We start from the raw sequence: 22,046 nt of genomic DNA, 5'->3' as shown, positions 1-22,046 counted from the left end.
TTTTCAGGAAAAAAGATTTTTTTCCCCACATATCTTATATTTTCCAGAAGTGAAATAGATTACAGACTGCTCTCAGATAACTGAGAATATAGTCTGGAACCATAACCATATGCTAGCCCTTAGGCATAAATTTTGGCCAGCAGCAGTTTCATTTTCTAATTTTTATTATTTATTTACTTGAAAGTATACAGACAGAGTTGGAGAAAGGCTGACAGACTCTCTCTGGGTCACTCGCCAAATGCCCACAACAGCCAAGGCTGAGCCAGGTTGAAGCTGGAAACTGGCACTCATTTTGTTTTTAAGTGGGAGATGCAGACCAGCTACCTCAGTCACCACCTGTAGCCGTGAATTGTGGGGAGCAACTCGGACTAGACTAAGTTACTGGAATTAAGACTTATTCTATGCATCTGCTCTCCCACAATATGGCGCTGGGAGAGGAGAAAACAGCTTCTACACAGCTGCCTCCAGTTCAACCAATAAGCAGCAGGACCTGCTCCTGATTGGAGGAGAGCAGCGTACTCGGCGTGTGGGTAGCAGAGTTGGGATTGGTGGAAGAGGACTATAAAGGAGGAGAGAGACAACATGCACCAGGAACATCTATCTGAAGGAACACCTGTGCAGCCCCCGAGAGAGCCGGCCGGCGGTGTGCCGCTCCCCCGCGGAAGTGGGGAATGTGGCAGGGGGAACCGCCCTTCCACGGGGGTGGAAGGGTCGGTAGCCAACCCAGGAAGAACCAGCAGCAAACCCGGGAAGGGCCGAGCAGACAAAAGAACAGCGCAGGGTCCCGTGTCGTTCCTCCACGAAGACGGGGAGCGACAGTGAATGACATTTTTTTTTTTTTTTTTTTTTGACAGGCAGAGTTAGAGAGACAGAGAGAAAGGTCTTCCTTCCGTTGGTTGGTTCACCCCCTAATGGCCGCTATGGCATGCGCGCTGTGCTGATCCAAAGCCAGGAGCCAGGTGCTTCCTCCTGATCTCCCATGGGGTGCAGGGCCCAAGCACTTGGGCCATCCTCCATTGCACTCCCGGGCCACAGCAGAGAGCTGGACTAAAAGAGGAGCAACTGGGACAGAATCCGGTGCCCCGACCGGGACTAGAACCCAGGGTGCCAGCGCCGCAGGCAGAGGATTAGCTAAATGAGCCATGGCGCCGGCTGTGAATGGCATTTTTAAACAACTTTGTCTAACTTTGTACGCACTGCTTCGAAAAAATTACGTGGTTAACTCAAACTACCATAGTCAGAAGTCCTACCTTCAACCCAGCTCTCTGCCATTTGAAAAGAGCAATTTCTGTCAGGTGGTCAGGATGAGACCAGCAGTACAATATAAACACAGGGACAGAATTTTGAAAATAGGAAGTCTTTTGATAAAGTGATTTGAAGTAGTAATGTATATTAAATAAACATAAGCTGTTAACATGAGAAAATATTGTTTATTTTTACTTGAATAATCTTAATATTTCATGATCAATGATAAGGTGTAGACTAGAGTTAGTTTTTCAAAGCAAATTTTTACATCACTGAAATGGAAATCTTTTTCCTTTAGGTAGCAATCTATGACTCTAATAAAATGGTAAGATACCAATGTGTTGATGTGCTATCATGCTCTGTTGACTTAAATCAAAGGAGATGCAGCCTGAAGAAAAAAGTCCCACATTATTTAATGTAAAAGTAATTCTTCAGCCGATAACATAAATCATGAAGAACTGTGATTCTTATAGTTGCACAGTACACAAAAACTAAAATAGAATCTACCTCTTTAAATGCAAAATACAAAGTGACAGGAGTCAGCGTGATTTGATAGGAAACAGCAGTGGATGTCTAGGAGGAGAGCTCCATCTCGTCTCTGTCCTGACTAAAAATCAAAATAAACAAAGCCCAGACATGATAGGAGAGTCTGGAGAAGGCAGAGCACTTTAAGGAAATCTCCACTTTCACACACTCTCACAGTTTAGATTCTCCAGGTGACATGCATTAAAAGACAGAAAACAAAAACCTCCTTAGGTAATAGAGTTATCATTCTTAGAGTATCCGACTGCAACAAATATTTTGATGAATTTTCTACACCAGAAGTTTTGCATCAATGATTATTTTAAATTTGTGTCTGTAAATCAGAAACTCACTTCCCATAGCAGCTGAAATCTATCGTAAAGACAGATCCTGTGTGTACGACAGAGGACAGTATGACTTCATTCCATTTCTTTTGATTAGGGTTCATCCTGTTGAGCAAAACTTTTCTGTCTGTAAATTTATTTTGTAATCTACATCAGATGTGAAATGCTTTGGTTCATATTTTGGAGACTTAAAGAACTGAGTCAAATTTATAAGAAACATTAAAAGAGTTCATCTCCATCTCCTGCACAAATGATTTTTAAGATGACTTAAGGCAAGCATTTGTTGTAGCAGTTATGATGCTGTTTGAGGCACTGCATCCCATGTTGAAGTGTCTCAGTTCCAGTCCCAGCCCTGCTTCCTAGTCCAGTGTCCTCCTGATGCTCACCAACCAAGGCAGCAGGTGACGACTCAAGTATTTGGGTCATTTCCAGTTACATGAAAAACCCCAGGTGAGTTCCTGGCTCCTGGCTTTGGTCTGCTCCAGTTCTCTCTGTTGCAGGCATTTGTGACATGAACTAGCAGACGGAAATATTCTCTGTGTGTGTCTCTCTATGTGACATTCTTTTTTTTAAAAAAAACATTATTTGTTTACTTTAGAGGCAGAGTTACAGACAGAGGAAGACAAAGAGAGACATCCAATGGTTCATTCCCCAAATGGTCACGACACCTGGAGCTGGATTGATCTGAAAGCAGCAGTCCGGAGCTTCTTCTAGGTCTCCCACGCAGGTGCAGGGGGCCAAGCACCTGGGTCATCTTCTATTCCTTTCCCATGCCATAAGCAGAATGGAAGAGGGGCGGCTGGTACTTGAACTGGCACCCATATGGGATGCTAGCATTGCAAGCAGTTACTTAACCTACTGTGCCACAGCACTGGCCCCTCTCTCTGCTTTTCAAGTGAAATAAATCACATTATTCTTCCCAGCTTCTACTGCCTTCAAAACAAAAGGAGACAGCAAACAATAAGGAGGAAAAAAACATGCATCAAATACTATGCATATTGCACATCAGAAGGAAGCTTATTCTTAATTATTTAGCTGTATTTTACAGTGATTTTCAAAGGTTTTAATCACAGCACACAGGTCGGCGCCACGACTCACTAGGCTAATCCTCCGCCTTGCGGCGCCGGCACACCGGGTTCTAGTCCCAGTCGGGCGTCGGATTCTGTCCTGGTTGCCTGTCTTCCAGGCCAGCTCTCTGCTGTGGCCAGGGAGTGCAGTGGAGGATGGCCCAGGTGCTTGGGCCCTGCACCCCATGGGAGACCAGGAAAAGCACCTGGCTCCTGGCTCCTGCCATCGGATCAGCGCGGTGTGCTGGCCACAGCGCGCCGGCCGCGGCAGCCATTGGAGGGTGAACCACCGGCAAAGGAAGACCTTTCTCTCTCTCTCTCTCTCTCACTGTCCACTCTGCCTGTCAAAAAAAAAACCACAGCACACAAATCTCTTATGGGCTTGCTTCTATTTACTTCTGCATGATTGCTGCTTGTCAGGCTTTTACCACTTCATCACATTCGGTCTTCCTGAGAGCATTTCACTACAGTCAGATGTCGCTTAAATAGGGAGGTGAGTTCTGATATCTGTGTTGTTAGCGAGGTTTAGCATTCATGAACATCACACAAACCTAAATGGCAAAGGTCAGTGATTCAGCATGTCCCCTGATGCACTCAGCAGGTACAATAAAAATGAGATATTTCTGGCTGTTACTGGCACAACATGGCATACTGCTTTGTGATAGACATAAGTAGAATGCTCTAAAAATAATAGTGAAAGGTATAGCATGGTGAATCTGTAAACTGGTAATTGCTACTTATTTTCATTACCAAGTATTATGTACTATAGATAATAGCTTGTGCTATGCTTTTATAGGAGTGACTGTAGCAGCCTTGTATACACTGATGTCCCTACAAACAGGTTAGTAATGCAGCAGTACAAGGTCAGGATAGCTACGTCATCTTTAGGTCATGGGCAGTTTTCAGCTCCACCGTGATCTGATGAGGTCTCCATTGTCTGTGTGATCCATTGCTGTCTGAAACATCACCCTGCAGTGCAAGGAATGAGCATTCTTGATCCCCTTTAGCTCAGGGTACCCACAGATGCCTTCCCCTTTTCCATGGACTACTTTTAATCCATGTTCTTTAATGTGTCCTCATCTTTCAGATTTCATTTTAAATATAACAATTGTCAAAAGGACTTGGATGTCTATCCTAGTACCCTGCTTTGTCCATTGTGTTCATTTTTTAATACTATTTGTCACAATATATCACTATGGGTTCCTGTGTGTATTAATAAAACTCTCCCTAATGTTACAGTAAACTGAAAAACACATAGAATCCAATTTGATTTACCAGATTTAATTTATACTTAGCTCCTACCACTTTGCCTGGGACTACTCTAGATTCTCAAAATTATGATGATTTTCTTCAGCTAATTATTTTTCCCTATGCCAAGTACAGAATTTAATTGTCACTTTGATGACTATCAGTTGCCATCTATTGATTGACTTCTACAAACTCTTCTCATGGAAAGAATGTAATGTTGTCCATACTTTTCTAAACACAGAGTTCACTTTGCAAATTTAACTTCATTGTAAAAAGAAAAACCTCAGCATCTGAATACATATCACAGTGTAAATATTAAAAAAAAACTTACTTAACAGGCTCTATATTTTATATCTGGCTCTAATAGTGAATCTGAATAATAGATCTAAAGAAAAATTCTAAGAATAATGTATAATTTTAAAATTTAGATAATTGTCTCATTTAAAAGTCTAGAAGTTAGTATAAAAAGCATATTTACTAGTTTTTTTTTTTAAAGATTTCTTTATTTGAAAGTCAGAGTTACACAGAGAAAGGTCTTCCATCTGCTGGTTCACTCCCCAGATGGCCACAATGGCTGGAGCTGTGTTGATCCAAAGCCAGGAGCTTCTTCCAGGTCTCCCACGCAGATGCAGGGGCCCAAGACTTGGGCCATTTTCTACTGCTATCCCACAGCAGAAAGCTGGATAGGAAGAGAGGCACCCAGGACTAGAACCCGTGCCCACATGGGATGCTGGCACTTCAGGCCAGGACTTTAACCCACTGTACCACAGCACCAGCCCCACTAGTTTCTTTACATATATTTTAATTTTTGTTCATTATATCTAAACAAGAACAACTTTACCATTTTATAGCAAAATTCATGGCCTATTATAATAAATAATATATAAATCAAAGATGCTTTGATATATTAATTATTGCATGACACTACATACCACAGTCTCAAAACACAACAATCTTAGGCAAATAATCACCAAACAACCCCAAGAATAATACACTTTTTCTATGGAAGTAAGCATTCTTATGGTTGTAATGGAACATTTTCAAATTAAGGTTTTTTTTTTTTTTAACAAAAAGCACATGTTATCGATGAGGAAAGCTCACTGATCAATTTCTGTTCAGGCATAATTGGAGTCTTTGTCATCAATTATATTTTCCTGTATCCCATCCTGTTCTGTGTGGATCTTAGAATGGGGAACTTACTGTAGATAAGATCAGCAGAAACACTAGTGTAAATTCAGCAGTTTAATCATGGAGAAAGTAACATCTCTTTTCTAGTAGCTTTAGAAATCACACTGAGTAAATCAACTTCAGTAACTTGCCAATTCTTGAACCTTCACTCATGAAAATTCTAAAATATGAGCCCTATTCAGATAAGTGGAGCTAATGGTTTATTCTTCACACATATTAACTTATCTGTTGTTGACTGGCTCTGAAATTTTGTGTTTCTGTTGCCTGTTTGCATTACTACTTGATATTTACGACACCTCCCAGATGAGTGCCTTCTTCAAATTAATAATCCTCCAGTTTATCCTCCCTTCCAACATCTTTTATGAAAATCCTATATAAGACCAGCCATCATACCTGCATCCCTGAAGCACGTGCCTCAACACTTGGTCTTACTTTGACACATTGCCATTTATCATCAAATTCCTTTAACCAGCTCAGGAAAAATGGTAATATTGAATCCAAACTGAGCTGAATTTTAATTGAGATCATGAGACATTTTATTTAAGTGATTTGCTAAAATCAGAATTGATATCTCCTCTGCTACTCCCATCCTCTAATTTTCTTATTTTATTTACACATAGAAGAGTTTTGTCTGGCGTGAATAGTTCTTCATAAATATACATCATTCATTCCATTTCTGTAAATAGTTTCTTTCTTCTTTGCCTTTAGGACTTTGTCATGTTCATGTAAAGGCCCAGAACTATTTCATGAACTGGCTTTCCTTCTGGCAGCCACATCTGTCCATCGTCAATCTCTGGACTTCATTAATGCCAGTCTCACAGCTCTTCTCAATTAGTGTTGTTGCTGCTATTTCTATGCCCATCGGTCACTTTAATGCAGCATATGATAAAAGTAGTAATATGCACACCATGTTCCCTTAAGCCTGGTGGATTGTTAAAAGACCTTTGCTTACATTTCTTGATGACATTAAACATAAACTTCTAAAAGGGTCATTAATTAATAGAGTGTCCCAGAAACTGAATTCACATTTCAAAGTAAATATGTACATTTGCATTTTCTTATACCAAGTTCACCAGGGAGTTAACCATATACCCAAAGGAGTATATGAGCTATAAATAACAACTACATTACAAATGGAAACATGGAGATTGGTAATACATAAGAAAATGTAAAGAAAGAAACATATTTACAGATGAGTTCATTATAATTATAGTGTTCCCATTATTTAACTGAAAACATTTAATGAATTTCCTTCAATGTGTAAACCAAATCTACTTTTCTTACCTCCACCCATCTATTTTGGTATACTAAAACTGGAAATTCTGTACATGATTATAAGATTTCTGACTATAATTATTATTTTTCCTGATATATGAAATTTCTATTATAAATATTTAACATAATCATTATTTAACATAATAAATTATTTCTTTAATGCCACTTTGTGAGATTCATAATTTTCATTTCTAATGATCTCAGTATATACTTTTGGTATATGCTAGTTACATCAAAATCATAACGAATGCATACACAGATGTTTATGCAGAAAAATTTCAGGGATTCTGCACATATTCCTTTTCCTGAGAGAGATTTCTTGGTCTCTGTTATCCTTGATAATCTACAATCAGAGCATGTGCTTGACTCTGGAAAGATAATCCTCTAGACCTTACATTGTTTCTAAACCAGTGTGACCAGGATTGTAAGACTCTTTCCTAGAGCAAGTGTTAATAAAAAGGACTCAGGGACATCTCTGAGACAGGAAGGTGAATGCTATGAATGAAAAAAATGAGAGCAAATGGAAGGACAGGAGTAGTGAAGGGACACCTTGCTCACTTCATGTCTCCAGGTCTTGTGTGTAGTAATGCGTGCCCGAGTCCAGAATGGGAGGTAAGATAGAGGAAAAAAAAAAATTTCCCATAGGGTTGTTAGATTTCCTGTTAGGGTTTTTCCTTCGGCCTCCTTGTTAAAATAAAAAAAAAACCTTCATGATCCAAAAACTTTAGTCCCTAGCACTCCCTGAAGAAAAGATAACAAAAACAAAAAACAAAAAAGCTTTGCTTTTGTGAGTGCCTCAGTATAACAGAACACTGTAGCCTCAGTTCCAGAAAACAAGGGTCTGTGTGCCAAGATAACTTTCTTCACTTGCGTTTTGTCTTTGAAAGCAAACTCTTTTTGTTGTTGTTGGGGGGAAAAAAAATGACACGATGGTGAAATGTTGAGTCCCAGGGGGATTTATGTTGTGATTTTCAATTCCAGCTCACTGCAGTCGACGCCGACGAAGGGTCAAATGGGCAGATCACATATGAAATCCTGGTTGGGGCTCAGGGCGACTTCATCATCAATAAAACAACAGGGCTTATCACCATCGCTCCGGGGGTGGAACTGATAGTCGGGCGGACTTATGCACTCACTGTCCAAGCAGCGGACAATGCTCCTCCAGCAGAGAGAAGGTAATTTATTTCAGAACGAATGCAGTCTTTTTCCTTGCTCCCGTTTAACCCTATAATTAAGTTTATGAAGAACAGCAAGCATCCTTTTATCCTATAAACATCAAAATTAGATCAGAAAATGAGAGAGACCGGATTCTCAGGAACTGGGTATTGTTATTCGGTTAAATCGTGGGAAAAGGATAATAAAGACAAGATTAAAACCCGAAATAATTAACTATGATTTCACAGATGGGGAAAGATGCAGGTTTCTGTTCTGCAGAGGAACTGGGCAATATCAGACTTAGTTCCAATTTGTTACTGAAAAGCAAGTTTGCTGACAGTGAGAGGAAGTCACAGATCTGAGTAGCTTCTAATGTCTCATTGTTTTCAAGTTGCCTCTTAGTGTGTAAATAATTATTAAATTATGTATGAAATGAGTGATGTAATATTTCAAATGCATCTATGTACTCCCCTGATAGCTCTTTTATTATTTTTATTCTAATATTTTTGGGACACATTACAAGGAAATATGAATGAATATGAATACACTCCGGCATGTACTAGGTTGTTTTGTGCTTCACAATGTATCTTTGGATTCTTCTCTACATACTCTAAACAACTATGCCCTATCTTTTTTTCACAGCTTTGTAAGATTTCCTTGTGCATTTAAAATAGTTTAATGACTCCACTATTGATTAAATTTTATATTTCAGTCTTTTGCCAACAATGAATATAATAAATAGCACTGAATATGCATTACCTTGAATAGTGTACAATATATAGGTAGAGCAAATTCTCTCAAGGAAGATGAAAGAGTTTATGTGATTATGAATTTATTACTTAAGGTTTTATTATATACTTTTGATGTTTAATCTTTCTAACCAAGAATATTTGTCTCCTCATTTTGCCAATGCTCTCTTTTTGGTCATTTATCAGCTTAAAAATTTTTCTTTATACAACTTTTATGCATGTCTTTGTTTTTATTGTAAATAGACAACATTATTCCTTATATCTTCTAATATTTGATATATATCATTTTTATTATGTATATCTTTTATTATTGTAAATAGACAACATTATTCCTTATATCTTTTAATATTTGATATATAGTTACAAAAAGTTGTTGATGTCTTTATATTATTTTTTTGTTTTTTTTTTAAAGCTTTTATTTAAGGAATGCATATTTCATGGATACAACTTTAGGAACATAGTGGTTCTTCCCTCCATATCCATCCTCCCAATCCCAGTCTCATCCACCTCCTACTTCCTCTCCCATCCCATTCTTCATTTAGATTCATTTTTAGTTTAACTTTATATAGAGAAGACAAACTCTATACTAAGAGTTCAACAGTTTGCACCCACCCACACACAGCATATAAAGTACTGTTTGAGAATAAGTTCTGCAGTTAATTCTCATAGTACAACTCATTAAGGACCAAGGTCCTACGTAGGGAGTAAGTGCACAGTGACTTCTATTGTTAATATAACAATTAACACTTTTATTTATGACATCAGTGATCACCTGAGGCTCTTGCCATGAGCTGCCAAGGCTATAGAAGCCTTTTGTGACCACAAACTTCATCATTATTTGGACAAGGGCATAAGCAAAGTGGAAGTTCTTTCTTCTTTCAGAGTAAAGTACATCCTCCTTTGATGGGCCCTTCTTTCCATTGGGGTCTCACTCACAGAGATCCTTCATGTAGGATATTTTTTGCCACAGTGTCTTGGCTTTCCATGCCTGAAATGCTCTCATGGGCTTTTCTGTCACATCTGAATGCCTTAAGGGCTGATTCTGAGGTCAGAATGTTACTTAAAGTGATTGTCATTTTATTAGTTAGCTGTGTGGACTGCTTCTCATGTTGGACATTCCCTCCTTTTTAATTCTATTATAATTATTAGGCAGTTGATGTTATTTATATGATCTCTTTAACACTTAATCCTATTCACTTTCACACTTAATGTGATCACTTTAACAATTAAGATGACATGGATTTGTAGTCCCATGACAAGTTTTCAAACTGTACCCTTAGAAGTAAATCTGTACGACTATATGCAGAACTATTTATATTAATTTTTTAATCTTTTATTTAATAAATATAAATTTCCAAAGTACAGCTTATGGATTACAATGGCTTTTTCCCCCCATAACTTCCCTCCAACCCGCAACCCTCCCATCTCCTGATCCCTCTCCCATTCCATTCGCTTCAAGATTCATTTTAAATTATCTTTATATACAGAAGATCAATTTAGTATATATTAAGTAAAGATTTCAACAGTTTGCACCCACACAGAAACATAAAGTATTAAATACTGTTTGAGTACTAGTTATAGCATTAATTCACATTAAACATCACATTAAGGACAGATACATATTTATATTAATTTTTAACACACTATCTTATTTAGTTCCCTCATTACTTTAAAATTTCCAGTTGATTCTCATGTTGCTAAAATTATTTCGAATACATTGATACTTCTATATAGTTCCCAATTTTTTCTTTCCTTTAATTTCATTTACTAATATTTCCAATAAAAATGCTTGTTTTATTTTTTATGGAAGTGAGAATGTCCCCATGTTTCCTTACTCCCCATGTTTCCCCACTACTGGATATGATTCTAAAAAGCAATGTATATATTTTATATATATAACACCACTCTTTATTCAATCATCAGTTGATGGACATCTAGGCTGATGCCTTATTTTTGCTATTAACTAGGATGCTATAAGCATGGGAGTATAGGTATCTCTTTTACATGCTTACTTCACTTCCTTTGGACATATCCCAAGAAATGTGTTAGCTTGGTCATATGGTAGATCCATGTTCAGTTTTTTCAGGAATTTCCATGCTGTTTTTCATAATTGTTTTACTAATCTTCAGTCCACCAACAGTTAATATAAAATTATATATAATTATATATATAATATATATAAATATAAAAACAGTTAATATAAAAGCATATTAGCATATGCTTTTCTCCAAAACCTTGCTAGCATTAATAGCCACTGTACCTGCAGTGGATGATACCACATTGTGCTTTTTACTTGTATTTCTCCCTCTGAAAAGTACCCATTCATATTCTTAGCTCATTTCTAAACTGGATTATTCGTTTTGTTGTTCATTTATTGGGCTCTCTTTATATATGTGTGTATATATATATATTTATTTATTCTGGATATTAACCCTTTATCAAATGCATACTTTTTAAATACTTTCTCCCAGTCTGGCAGTTACTCTGTACTTTGGTGTTTCCTTTGTTGTGCAAAACAGCCTTATATAATTCCAGTTGTCTATTTTTCATGTTATTGCTTAAGTATTTCACCACAAATGTAATCATATAGTCCAGTGTCTTGAAGTGTTTTCACAATTTCCTCAAGTAATTTTATACTTTTATGTCTTAAATTTAGATTGTTCATGAATTTTGAGTTGATTTTTGCATAGAGTGAAAGGTAGGGGTTTTGTTTCAAACTTGTACACATAGAAATCCAATTTTCCCAACAACTTTTGTTGAAAAAACTGTCCTTTATTCAGGGAATGTTTTCAGCATGTTTGTAAAAGATTAGTTGGATGTAGATGCATGGATTTATTTCTAGGGTTTGCATTCTGTTTCATTGGTCTGCATGTCTATTTTTATGCTGACATTAATTTTGAATTATAATAGCCCTATAGTATGTCTTAAAATCTGGCATTGTCATGTCTCAAACTTTGTTTTTATTATTTCATCTTGCTTTAACTATTTGAGGCCCTTTTTGTTTCCATGTGAATTTTAGTATTTTTTTTCCTAGTTCCATGAAGAATCTCTGGAATTTTTATGGGGATTGCATTGAATCTGTAAATTGCTTTGGGTAGGATAGATATTTTGATAATAATTCTTCCATGATTGCAGAAGATTTTTCTAGTTTATGTCTTCTATTTTTTTTCATTAATGTGCTGCTATTTTCATTTTAGAGATTTTTCACATCCTTGGTTAACTTTTTTCCAAATGTAAACTTTTTAAATTATTGTGATTGTGATTATTTTATATGGTTTTTCTCAGAGCACAAATGTTGCATAAGAATGCTTTTGATTTCTATATATTGATTTTGTATCCTAAACTACTGAATTTAGTTCTAAGAGACACTTGGTAGGATCTTTTGGTTTCCTTGTATAAATAATCGTGTCTTCTGCAAACAGGAACAATTTGACTTCCAAAATTTCCAGGTAGTACCTCTTAATTTCTTTTTCTTGCCTTATGGCTCTGGCTAAAACTTCCAGAGCTATACTGAATAACAGTGGTGACCATGGACATCCTTGTGTGATTCCAGATCTTAGTGGAAATGTTTTCAGCTTTTCCACATTCAATATTATGCTAGTGTTAGGGCTTGTCATAAATAGCCTTTATTGTGTTGGGAAATGTTCCTTCTCTACCCATTTTAAAAGGTTTTTATCGTAAGAAAAAATGCTGCATTTTATTAAATGATTCGTTTGCATCTCTTGAGATAATATATTTTCTTCTTCATTTTGTTGATGTGATATGCCAGTTTTGTTGGTTTGCATAAGTTGATCCATGCTTGCCTCCCTGAGATAAAATTCTGACATTTGAAACAAAATGGATAAAACTGGATATCATTATGCTAAGTGAAATAAGCCATACACTAAAAGACAGTATAATCATGTTTTCTCTCATATGTGGCAGTTAATTTATATATAGAGAGAGTGTAACTAGAAATAATCCTGTATATGCAGGTGAACAACTAATCTGACATCTTATCAAATGATATAACTTAAATTGTAGGTTAAGCACACAGGAGTAGGAAGTGTTGAAGGAAATGTGAAATGTACAATAGATTAGCAAGTAATAACCAATAATTTAGCTTGCTTTAACAGAATCATATTTATATATTTATGTAAACAGTTACAGGTTGTTGCTGAACAGTTAAATATGTTGTATTTTTCTTGGCAAAACCATAAAATACTATGTTAAATAAAATAGATCTTTTCCCTTTAATAATTAAAAATGCTTTATTATGTTAAAGAGTTTTTCACTTCTATTTTGTTAACTCTTTAAAATAAGAATGGAAGAATATTGGTTTTTTATGTCAAATAAATATCCATCACGTAAAAGGAGAGTAATAACTATTTCTGAGCTACTAATATGATAATTGAACTTAATAGACTTTCTAAAATGTTTTGCCTTTCTATTATGAATCTCACTAGGTCTTAGTGCTTTGCTCTTGAGATAAACTGCTGGAAACTGTTGGTGTTTAATTTATTTAGTAAAATTAGTCTTTGCTTTTCATTTTGAGAATTTTTATAAAAATTTTATATAGATCCAATAGCTCATAAAACAAACACAAAACAAAAAGAAACTAAAAAGATTTAATGATTGTAACAGCAGGTATGAATGAGTCATAAACATTGCTAAAGCTTATATGTAAGTCCATTTTGGTTTTCTGGGGAAAAAAAAAAAGCCATGCCAACCATAAAAATATAGTTAAATGGGTAAATAATTACAAAATAAGTCAACAAAAAAGAGGAGAAAGAAGAACTTTATAAAATGAATTCTAAGAAATAACACAGAAATAGAAGAGATTAAATGATTCTGCCACACACAACTTTAAGATAAACAACAATTCAGCAATACCAATGTATCAAAAGTGCTTCAAGATGATATCATTTATAAAAACTGAGCCCAGGAGATGAGGAATTAGTATAAATTTCATTAGATTTATTTGAAAGGCAAAGTGACTAGGAAAGACATAGAGAAACAAATGACCTATCTGCTGGTTCCACTCCCCAGATAGCCACCGATGGCTGGATCAGGTCAAAGCCAGGAGCCTTGAACACCATGCTGGTCTTCCATATGAATGATAGGCACCCAAGTATTTGATCCATTTTCCAGTGCTTTCCCAAGTTCATTAACAAGAAGTTGGATCAGAAGTAGAGTAGCCAGGACCTGAACCAGTGCTCTAAAACTTGGTTATAGGATGCAGGCAACACAGGCAGCTGGTTAACCCACTGTGCCACAATGCCAGCCCCTAGAGATGATGAAATCTTAAGAGATCAGTCCAACAAAGTAAATACCAAAAATTCTCAAATTACTTCCTGACCTCAACTAGATCAAGGCAACCTGCCAGGATAACTGTAGTAGAACCCTAAAGAAGTGTCATTACCATGCTTAAGAGCCCACCCACTGATGAAAGGATAAAGATAATGTGGTAGATATATACAGTGGAATACTACCCAGCTGCAAAAGCATGCAATCTTGTCATGCTCAATAACAGGGAAGGAACTGGTGGTCATTATGTTAATTGAAATAAATCAACTACAGAAAGACAAGTATTTCATGATAATACTGTATGTGGAGCTAAAAAAGGAAAGGCAACATGATAGAATTTAGAAATGTAATGGTTACCAGAGGCTGAGAAGGTAAGGTGGAGTAAACATTAACAGGTACTAACTAGATAGGAGGAAGAAATTTTGAGATTGTCTTGCACAGTGGAGTGACTAGACTTATGTATGAAGGATTTCTCTAGGAAAAGAAAAGAAAAGCTAGATGATAGGGCTTTGGATGTTTTCACCATAAGAAAAGTTAAATGTTTGAGGATATAAACATATTGACCCTGATTGAACATTACACAATGTGCACGTGTGTGAAAACATCACATGGCACCTCATAAATTTGTACAACGTTTAACGTCTGTTTTTTTTCTTCCCAAATGGAGGAAAGGTTAATGTGTCTCATCTAGTACACCACATAGGGGATTTTTCTCTCTCCACATCCCTCTTTTCATTAAACATAGAACTGTGGTAGGTACAGTTCTAGTTCCTTATTGATGCTTCTAGATTATTCTAGCCTTTGTTCATTAATACTCTCCTTGCACCTAAAACATCTCATGTCTTAAACATGCAACACGTACTTCTCCATGCTACTGTCATATGCAAATGTTCTCCCTCATTTCCTCCTTTTCTCTCCAGAGTCACTTCCTACTATCACCTACAGTCCTGACAGTCACCCTGGAAGAGTTTAGTCCTTGTATACCTGACATCTCTTCCACCAGTACTCTCTCCAAAACTGTTGGTGACTTTCATATCCATTATAGAGTAAAGCATTCCCCATTACATATTTGCTCTGACCACTATGGGAGCCAATCTCAGTGCCTGTCTTTCTCTCAAACTTTATACTTAGCCTTGAGCTACAAATATATTCCAGAACCAACAAGTCCTGTTAATTTTGGTTATTAGCAAATTGACACAAGCTACTGTTCTGCTCAGTCCAGGTTATTAAAACACTCCTCAGACATCTGCCTGTGTTGGCTTCGTTGTCTTTTTCAACACAGTACCCTTAGTGATCCTGGAAACATGGAGACCATCACATTTATTGAAGCTCTTCTCTCCAGTACTTCTCATCTCATTCTGAATAACATGAAAAAATCATTTAAAAAGTCAGTGTGTGCCAGCACAAAACATAGTGTGCTCTCTTGTGTTACCAATTCCCATTAATTTCAACTCTACTTACTTTAGTTCTCTTAGTCCATTTTAATCATTGCATTGTTCTCCTTTCTGTCTCTGGGGATCATAGCTAACCTCAGTCCTTTGAATATGAACTCCATCTCCTCTGAGCCTAGATGACATTTCCCTCATATTTCTCCATGGACTTATTGACTTCATATGTCTCTGACAATCTGATTTTGTTTCAGTCCTACAAAGCGTTATTGTTTACCACAATCTGGAATATACACATAAGCAGAGTGCTGTAATTTGTAGGCAAAAGGTTATTGTAATTTATGGAAACGAAATTGTAAATAATAAACTCAGTTTAACACAGTAACATTAGAGTATTCTGGTCTTTCTAGTGGCACTGATGATACACATCAAAATGTGAGAATACTGAAAAGATCTCGTAAGAGGATTTTTGGAGAATAAGGTTGATTTATTTAAAAAAGCATATAATTTATGCAGCCTCAATGATCTAAAAATCTTGGTGTTTTCTGGTAATTGTAAGACATTTAGTGTGGTTAGTATTTAAAATGTTGTGGCACAGCAAGTAAACATACTAGCTGCAATGCCGACATCCCATACGATGCTGATTCATGTCCCTCCTGCTCCATTTCAGATCCAGATTGCTGCTAGTGACCTGGAAAAATAGCAGATTTCCCAAGTGTTTGGGAACCTGCCACCATTTTGGAGACCTGTATAAAGCTCCTAGCTCCTGGCTTCTGCCTGGCCCAGTGTTCACTATTGCAACCATCCAGGTGAACCAGCAGATGGAAGAACCTTCTCTCTCTCACTTTCTCTCTATCTCTCCCTCTCTCTTTGTAACTCTGCCTTTCAAAATAAACAAATCATTAAATATTTATTCATTTATTTTGAAAGTCAGAGTAACACACTGAGAGAAGGAGAGGCAGGGAGAGAAAAAGAGAGAGAAATGTCTTCCATCTGCAGGTTCACTCCCCAACTGGCTGCAACTGTTAGAGCCAGGCCGATCCAAAGCGAGGTGCCAGGAGCTTCTTCCAGTCTCCTATGTGGGTCTAAGGACTTGGACCATCTTCCACTGCTTTCCCAGGTCCATTAACAGGGATGTGGGTTGTAAGTGGAGCAGCCAGCACTTGAACTAATGCCATATGGGATGCCAGCACTGCAAGCGGAGGCTTTATCAGTTATGCCACAAGCACTGGACCCATAAATCTTAAAAAATATGTAAAACAAAATGTTATTCAAGTAGGTGTGTGGGAAAAATGAGGGCATGGACAATTTTATTTGTTCAGAAGCTTGGACTCACGTATTTATTGGACTGAAATCTTACAAGTATTTAAATTAGAGTGTAATGTAAAACGATTGCTTTTTTCTGAAGAATGACTCTGGCATCCTATTGGAGGGTATATTTGAATGAGATAAGGCTGCTGGTCAAGGCATTCCATAGACTACCACTCCTGGAAACTCCAGGGAAAAGTTGTTGATGGCTTCCTCTGTCAACAATGGCAAAATAAGAGATGGAATTTTCAGAAAAAAAATATTCTTCCAAGTTTTCCAAACATTTCTTGTGGTTTGGGTGAAGGCATAGATTATTTTTTTGGATATGTTTAATTTGGATGTGATCATTGTTAGTATTGCCACAGAGATAATAGGCATATATGCCTGAACCTAATAAAGTGGTTAAAAGATAGCTCTTGAGAGAAACACATAGAATACTTTTATAAGTTGAATTGTCACAGAATTGAAAATAATATTCAAATAAACTTGGAATAAATGTTAAATAATATTTTCATTCCATTCGGTTATTCTAAAGGGGAGTTCAAGGTGATTGTTACTATTTCTTGAGCATGCATTAGGGCCAAACATCATGCTACCTACTTTATAAATAATTCATAACCTTCACAACAACTTTGTGTAACTTTTATATGATCAAATTTATTTTTGCATACCATAAAACTGAGTCTGAAATAGGATAATTGCCTTAGCTGATCAATTCCCTTTGCTAACCCAACACTTCATGAAACAAATCGTAGAACTTGAACTAAGGGTAATTGGATTCTGAAACTTGCTTCCCTATTCTGTTCCACATCTATAACCTTGACACTTACTTTTCTGTAGAACAACTAATGCAATTACTTAATGGTAATAATTCTAATAACAAGATCATTTTGGTTTTTCAATTAATCTTCCAGTAAAGCCTTAAACATTCATCAATTTATTATTGTGTGTACACTTATATTGCCAATATATTATGATTATTAAAGTTTTTACTTATTTTTATGAGAGGTGGAGAGCAGAGAGATTCAGACAGATAATAGAAAGAGAGTTCCTATCCACTGGATCACTCACAAAATTTCCACAGTCGCCTGGGGCTGGAACAGGCTGAAAACAGAAGACAGGAGCTTATTCTAGGTATCTGAGGTATATATCTAGAATCTAGTTACTTGAGCCCTTCCCTAAGATCTGTATTAGAAGCAATTTGGAGTTAAAAGCTGGAGGTGGCAGCAAGACAGCTCTCTTACATAGATTGTGGGCACGTTTACCAGTATCTAACTGGTTAAACCAAATACCTTCCCCTGACATATTTAATAAAAGACATAAAATATGCATATTGTGGAATACTATGTAATGTTTTAATATGTTTAAACATTGTGTAATGTCCATAATTAAAGTATTTTAAGTCACTATTCATTATAGTAATCCCCTTTTATCTGCACGGAATCTATTTCAATACCCTCCATTGATGCTTAAAAATGTGGATCGTAACAAACCCTACATATAAAATATCTTTTCTCCTACATGTACATGCTTATGATAAATTTTATTTTACAAATCAGATATAGGAATAGAATAAAAACAATACCTAATAATAAAACAGGACAATTATAACAATATATTATAAAATTACCAGCAATACTACTCTTGCACTCTGGATCATTGTTAAATATAATAAGGGTTAATTTGGCCGGCGCCGCGGCTCACTAGGCTAATCCTCCGCCTAGCGGTGCCGGCACACCGGGTTCTAGTCCCGGTTGGGGCACCGGATTCTGTCCCAGTTGCCCCTCTTCCAGGCCAGTTCTCTGCTGTGGCCAGGGAGTGCAGTGGAGGATGGCCCAGGTGCTTGGGCCCTGCACCCCATGGGAGACCAGGAAAAGCACCTGGCTCCTGGCTCCTGCCATCGGATCAGCGCAGTGCGCCGGCCGCAGCGGCCATTGGAGGGTGAACCAACGGCAAAGGAAGACCTTTCTCTCTGTCTCTCTCTCTCACTGTCCACTCTGCCTGTCAAAAAAAAAAAAAAAGGGTTAATTAAGCATAAACACGGTGATGCTGTGGTAACTGAGATGACTACAGTACTATGTGCAGTATGGATATGCAAGACAATGGGGTTACTCATGCTTCAGATGAGACAGAGGGGGGCAGTGCCATATTTTATCATTTGGAGCAGGCATTGTGGCATAATGGGTTAAGGAGTAGCTGGTGGAGCTAGCATCCTATACCAGAGTGCCAGCTCAAGTCCCAGCTTCTCCTTTCAAATCGATTTGCCTGCCAATGCACCTGGAAAGCTGTGGATGATGACCCAAATACTTGGGTCCCTGTCACCCATATAGGAAACCTAGGTGGAGTTCAGGACTGCTGGCTTTGGCCTGGATGAACTCCAGCCAAGGTGCCCATTCTTAAAAAAAAAAAAAAAAAAAAGATTTGACCACTTACTCAGAATGGTGTGCATTTTAAACTTTATCAAATGTTTATTTCTGGGAGTTTCCATATAATAGTTTTGAACTGCAGACATCTACAAGGAGTGGAAGCCATCCAAAGAAAAATCATAGACAACAAGGTACAATGTTTACTGAATGAGATTTTATTATCCACCTCTTGCTCAGTTCCTCTGTGAAAGTTCTGTTTGCCTAAATAAGCTGTTTTCTATAATTATCATAAAATGTTGGGTTTTTATTAGAGTAAAATTGTAATAGAAACAAAGTACTGCCTTCAGCATCTAGTCACATAGGTATTTTCAGTGACAGCAGGCATTTAGTTGACCTAGCATTACTTTAAAAAAAAATAGACAATAGCTTTAGAACTGAAAAAACACACAATAATGTTTGATCAAACATCCAGTGTACCCTCGGAGAATAAAATCCTTATATCTCCATTTTACCTGCTGAGATAATGTCACATTCACTGTAGGATAATGAGATTTGCTATTTTCTGGAGGGAAATTCATATTTCAAGTTGGATTGATGAATGAAGAATTGTGAGGCTTTGCTTTCAGTATTTCCTTTGAAAAGCATGTAGTATTTGGAAATTATGAACACATAAATATAGATTGTGATATACTTTATAGATTGAGTCAGCAACAAAATGAGTGTTGCATAAATACTAACATAAAAACAATTGCAGTAGGACAGGAGTGGTGGTGCAACAGGTTCAGTCACCACTTGGGAGGCCTTTGTCCCGTATCAGACTGCCCAGATTGAGTCCTGCCTCTGCTTCTGATCCAGTTTCCTGCTAATCAGTCTGAGAGGCAGTAAGGTAAATGGTTCAAGTACTTAGGTTCCTGCTGCCCCAGGGGAGACCTAGATGGAATTCCTGCCTCCTGTTTTCTGGCTCTTGTGGGCATTTGAGAACTGAACCAGCAGAAGGAAGGATTATCTTTGTGTTTACCATCTGTGTCTCTTCCTCTAACCTCTATCTCTCTGTCCTTGAAATAAAAATAAGTGAACTTTAAAGAAAAAAAAAAAAGGCAGCAACTTTCTGAATTTTGAAGAATTCCCATGTTACTATTTCCAGATTGGGAAATTCTCTTGAGTTTAAGTATCAGTTCACAAAATAAGGTAAATATTAATTACAATTTATGTTTTTGTTATGGAAATTTAGTAAACCTAGTGACAAGGCATAGGGTGAGAGGTGGAATAGTCTACAGGTTTTTGGTTTGTTTGTTAATTTTGGCTTTGATAAGAATAAAAGGAGATGTAAAAATAAAAAGAAATCATAGGTATTTAGGAATATCATTTTCCATAGTGGTGTATGTAGGTCACAATATACTTAGTTGATTAAATTAACTATTTATTCATAACATAAAAACCTATTACTATTGGCCAGTGCCGCGGCTCACTAGGCTAATCCTCCGCCTTGTGGCACCGGCACACCAGGTTCTAGTCCCGGTCGGGGCGCCGGATTCTGTCCTGGTTGCCCCTCTTTCAGGCCAGCTCTCTGCTGTGGCCAGGGAGTGCAGTGGAGGATGGCCCAAGTGCTTGGGCCCTGCACCCCATGGGAGACCAGGAGAAGTACCTGGCTCCTGCCATCGGATCAGCGCGGTGCGCCGGTCACAGCATGCCAGGCGCGGGCATTGGAGGGTGAACCAACGGCAAAGGAAGACCTTCTCTCTCTCTCACTGTCCACTCTGCCTGTCCAAAAAAAAAAAAAAAAAAACAAAAAAAAAAAACCTATTACTATCTGGAAAAATATACTACATTTGTAAAACTACATGCAATAAAGAGTAGCCCTTTCCCTGATTAGCTTATAATAGAATTATGAATAATTGATTAATAAAAGACATAATGCAGTTTTTCTTTATTGGTAGTATTGTTCACATAGAATCTGAGGCTCTTTTTAATTTGCTCAAGATTAAATAATCCACACTCAAACTCATTTTTCCATTAGGAAAATATATTCTTTTCAATAACATGCTATATTTTACATTAACAAAAATATTTGAATATTCATTTACTTGTCTAATTTAACAAAAAATTATTATCACTCATATTTGTGCCATGGGGAGGACCTGGACTGGTAAGACAAGTGAAATGATGTCTGTCTCATTCATTCAGAAGGAGGCACGGGTGAATCTAGGTATATAGTAGTGCGTAAATGCAATTTGAGGTTCATTTGGACAAGAATAGCAATTGGATTTTCAAGGAGAGGAAAAAATGAAAAAAAGGTAAGGAGACATGAGAAGAGTGTATGGCACTGTGAATGACACAACACATTTGATCTTATCAATAATTGACTTGCAATCAACAGATCCCCACTGTCAAAATGAAGTTTGTATCAACTAGTTTTGCACACAAGACTGCACCATTCCACACTCCCATCCTAACTCTTTTAACTGATCCATTTAGATAGTGGTACAAAACATACAGTTCTCTTGTTTATTAATTATACATACATCCTCGCTATAGTGCATTTTTATTTTACATATAAATACATACATCTGCTATTTTAAAATTCTGCCCCTAGACCTTCCATTGAGAAGTTTTCTCTTTTCTTCAAGTTGATTTAAATCTTTGTTCCTTAAGATTGCTGTCTGTTTCTTCCAAAATAGTAATATAGGACCTAAGAACACTGAACTATAAATATAGCATTTCTAATTCTCTATTCCTGGGAGAAGAATGAAAAAAGAGCAATTTCTGTGTTTTAAATGTTCTAGAGAAGGCAGTATAAAAATTTGTAACCATCTTAGAAGCAAGGTAGAAACATAGAATTAGAAATATCTTGTAGTGGGGCCAGTGCTGTGGCACAGCAGGTTAAAGCCCTGGCCTGAGATGCCAG

General features: G+C 37.0%; 1 protein-coding gene across 1 annotated transcript in view; it reads left to right on the top strand.

Moving 5' to 3' along the window:
- The window catches only part of LOC100356485 (protocadherin-15), a 1,660,811-nt gene that overhangs the window by 1,297,334 nt on the left and 341,431 nt on the right, over positions 1–22,046 (top strand). Inside the window, 1 exon segment of the mRNA XM_070057681.1 lies at positions 7,871–8,064. Coding sequence (XP_069913782.1) covers positions 7,871–8,064 — 194 coding nt within the window.

Source organism: Oryctolagus cuniculus, chromosome 15 (assembly GCF_964237555.1).
Source record: "Oryctolagus cuniculus chromosome 15, mOryCun1.1, whole genome shotgun sequence".
Classification (NCBI taxonomy): Eukaryota; Metazoa; Chordata; class Mammalia; order Lagomorpha; family Leporidae; genus Oryctolagus; species Oryctolagus cuniculus.
This window is presented reverse-complemented; position numbering and strand designations above follow the sequence as displayed.